The sequence below is a fragment of the Octopus sinensis genome, unplaced genomic scaffold (assembly GCF_006345805.1).
Source record: "Octopus sinensis unplaced genomic scaffold, ASM634580v1 Contig11378, whole genome shotgun sequence".
In the NCBI taxonomy this organism is placed as follows: domain Eukaryota; kingdom Metazoa; phylum Mollusca; class Cephalopoda; order Octopoda; family Octopodidae; genus Octopus; species Octopus sinensis.
The window spans coordinates 22,501-26,685 of record NW_021832373.1 but is presented as its reverse complement, the minus strand read 5'-3'; the positions used below and the strand labels follow the sequence as shown (position 1 = coordinate 26,685).

General features: G+C 37.7%; 1 protein-coding gene across 1 annotated transcript in view; it reads right to left on the bottom strand.

Moving 5' to 3' along the window:
• Window positions 1–1,190: 1,190 nt before the first annotated feature.
• The window catches only part of LOC115228917 (phosphatidylinositol 3-kinase 2-like), a gene marked incomplete at its 3' end in the record, with an annotated part of 11,074 nt that continues 8,079 nt past the window's right edge, over window positions 1,191–4,185 (bottom strand). The window contains exon 2 of the mRNA XM_029799372.2: window positions 1,191–1,195. Within this exon, the coding sequence (XP_029655232.2) occupies window positions 1,191–1,195 (5 nt within the window). The remainder of the gene's footprint in view (window positions 1,196–4,185) is intronic.

Genomic DNA, 4,185 nt, shown 5'->3' with positions numbered 1-4,185 from the left:
AGTGTCGCAGTGACGATGACGTCATATCTGTGATTGCTGACCTTTCTGACCAACATGATGAAAGCTTCGTCGACAATGGGATCTAAGCATTGCAACACTGATGGAAGAAGTGTGTGGACCACAAATGGGACTATGTTGAAAAATAAACCTCATTTGGTCACAGCCCATGAGAGCATCTTGGTCGGCCTTTGAACTTGGCGTGTAATGGAGTAGAATACATTGCGCAACTGCAGAATACCTGGAAGGTTGTGACGAAACAATTAACTACATTGCCTTTAACTGTCCAGTCTTAGCCAAGAAAGAATACATTTTCAGGCATGACAGAGTTGGGGGTTTTACAGAGTTTTGACCGCTTTGTCAAATTTTGATAGATTTATGAATTACAGAAAGAGGTGATACAAACAGTCACCGTAGGCGATCTCACAGGGCCGACAAAACATCCATACTCCGAGATATACCAGTCCACCACACAGACAGAGAGATCAAGGTTAGTAAACTTGTCACTGTTAGAGATCCTGAAAAAAATAGAAATGTCTTCTCATCGAGGCATCAGTCCCAACAAATATCAATGTGTCATTCCACAAATCTGGTGAGTTAACTAATTATAGCGGCGGGGAAATGGAGATAAACTGAAAACTGAAACTAATAATGTAGATCAATGGTTTTCAACCGGGGTCCATACAGATTTTGTTGATATGCCAGGAGTGGCAGTGTGGTAAGTGGCTTGCTTACCAACCACATGGTTCCGGGTTCATTCCCACTGCGTGGCACCTTGGGTAAGTGTCTTCTACTATAGCCTCGAGCCGACCAAAGCCTTGTGAGCGGATTTGATAGACGGAAACTGAAAGAAGCCCGTCGTATATATGTATGTATGTATGTATGTATGTATGTATGTATACAACACACACACACACACACACACATATATATATGTATGTGTGTGTGTTTGTGTGTCTGTGTTTTCCCCCCAACATCGCTTGATAACCGATGCTCATGTGTTTACGTCCCCATAACTTAGCGGTTCGGAAAAAGGGACCGATAGAATCAGTACTAGGCATACAAAGAATAAGTCCTGGGGTCGATTTGCTCGACTAAAGACGGTGCTCCAGCATGACCGCAGTCAAATGACTGAAACAAGTAAAAGAGAGTAAAGGGTAATACACAAAACATTTTAAAAATTATTTTTATACAATTCCTAATAACATTTGATTATAGAAATATAATAGGATTATAATAAGAGATCTTTTAAACATAGAATGACTAGGAGGGTATCGTTGGAATCAAAGGGGTCCATAGTTAAAGAATGGTTGCGAAACACTGATAAAGATGATAATGGAAATCATAAATAATGAAGAATGGTGCGGACAAATATATATAGCCTAAAAGCCGGGATTTACAAATAGACTCAACATGCAGAAAATATCACTACTAGTCACGTCAAAGATACTGTGCTGAGTACTTTCAATAGAACAATACAAGCACAGGTGAACTGTTTTCAGACATAAATTATGATCAGGCGAGACACACTACTAAACAAAATTGAAGGTAATTTTTATTTAGGCGTGCCGTTCAATAAGTCCCGCGCGCCGCAGTTTGCCCATGACTGGAATAGTATACAAAAATTAAAATATAAAACCTACAGTGTTGCACGTATCCAAGATACACAAAGCGGCGCTCGGTAAGTGCAACAAGAGCTGGCAATGAATTAAAAAGAAGAAAAAAAAAGAAGTATAAGCTACGTCGAAATGTTTTTCTTGTTCATTCTAACTGCCAACCAAAACATTATTGGTAAATATTGCGGAAAACAAATCTTACTAAATAGATGTATATCTGTGATAAACAGCTGCTCGTAGTCAAAGAAAATTTACTGGTTCGTCGCGTGAGTTTGCGTGTACATAAAAGCGAGTGTGTGTGTGTGTGTGTGTGTTGTGTGTGTGTATGCAAGTGTGTATACGCATGTGTATATATGTGTGTGTGTGCGTATGTCTGTAGGCGTGTTTCTATTTGTCTGTATGTGTGCAGTACAAAGTGCAGTGTTGATACTATAGAGTTTTATACATTCCACTCACAGACATAATATACAAATCCAGCAAGTATGTATGTATATATGTATGTACGTGAAGGTGCGTGGCTCAGTGGTTAGAGTAATCGGGTCAGAATCATAAGGTTGTGAGTTCGATTCCCTTCGGCGCATTGTGCCCTTGAGTATGACTATCTATTTCACGTTACCCCCTTCAGCTGACAGAAATGAGTAGTGCATGAAATTCAAAGGCCTGCCTTGTCACATTCTGTGTCATGTTGAGTCTCCCTGAGAATTGCGTTAAGGGAACGTGTGCCTGTGGACTACTCAGCAACTTGCTCATTAATTTCGTGAGCAGCTGTTCTGTTGATTGGATCAACTTGAACCATCGTTGTAACTTACGGGGTGCCATATATGTACGTACATATGTACGTACGTACGCACGTATGTATGTATGTATGTATGTATGTATGTATGTATGTATGTATGTATGTATGTATGTATGTATGTATGTATCCGTCAGGCATGTGGAAGAGAGTGTAATTTGGCAGGAGGACTTAAACGGCATGCAAAGGTAGATGAAGCCCAGTTACAACTACAGCCGGCCATTGCCGGTAAAGGTTTTAGTTGCCAATTCTGTACAAGACATTGTAGATCTTTAGCTGGGCTAAAAAGTCACATTCGATCACAGCACCAATAACAGTTAAGCTTCGTGCAATGGCCATACTCGATAACGAGGGGTCAGCCATCATGTATGTATGTATGTGCAGATTTTTATGTTTTATGTATGTATGCCATTATTCAGTTTATTTCAAGATTTTTTGCCAATAGAGACAGAACCTGTTTCTAACCTAGCTCCAAGGTTCTTTCATTGGAATTTCAATATCAACGGCAGCGTATTTTTGTATGTATGTATGTATGTATGTATGTATGTATGTATGTATGTATGTATGTATGCATGTATTTATGTTATGTATGTATGTATGTATGTATGCATGTATGTATGTATGTATGTATAAGTATGTATGTATGTATTTATGTATGTATGTATTTATGTATGTATGTATTTATGTATGTATGTATGTATGTATGTATGTATGTATGTATGTATAAGTATGTATGTATGTAGTATTTATGTATGTATGTATGTATGTATGTATGTATGTATGTTCGGATGTTTGTGCAGATTTGATCTCACTACTGTCTTAAAATAAATAACTGACATTCTTCAAAAATCTTTCTAGATATTCGTAAGGTGAGGAATGTTGCGAGTCGAATGTCTTTCATCACAGTTCTATACGACCATGGTTAACTCAGATTTAAACAGCACCTGTAGCCATATGAGCATATTATGTATCTATAAACATCGACATATTTGTTTATGTCCCCAAATATTTAAGCAATAATAAATTTTACAAATATAAAAGAGAACTGAAGATGGAACGTGTAATCTCAATACGTAAGTGAGGTTGCAACAAAGAGCCAAAACTTTGCTGAGGTCCACTATATAGTTTTCATTTATGCTGCCGACTAAATTTCAATACGAGAAATTGAGTTATTTACTCAGAAATTGTGTTATTTACTCAGAGACCAATTCCAAGTTTATAAGAGATCCTTAAAAGAAAGTCAAATAACAGAGCCTAAATATAGAGCAATAGGAACAAGCATTTAGGTTTGGCTCAGAACATCCAAGATATTTGGTACTGAGGTGATCAAATCATGTCGAAACACTGTGATTTTGAAAAGGATGTGTGGTCAGTAGTCGCAGGAGTGGCTGTGTGGTAAGTAGCTTGTCTACTAACCACATGGCTTCGGATTCAGTCCCACTGCGTGGCACCTTGGGCAAGTGTCTTCTACTATAGCCTTGGGCCGACCAAAGCCTTGTGAGTGGATTTGGTAGAAAGAATATGAAAGAAGCCGCCGTATATATGTATATATATATATGTATATATACATATACATATATATATATTATATATATATATATATATATATATATATATTATATATATATATATATATATATATATATTTTTGTGTGTGGTGTGTTGTTGTATGTCTGTGTTTGTCTCCCCAACATTGCTTGACAACCGATGCTGGGGTTTACCTCCCTGTAAATTAGCGGTTCGGCAAAAGAGACCGATAGGGTAAGTACTAGGTTTACA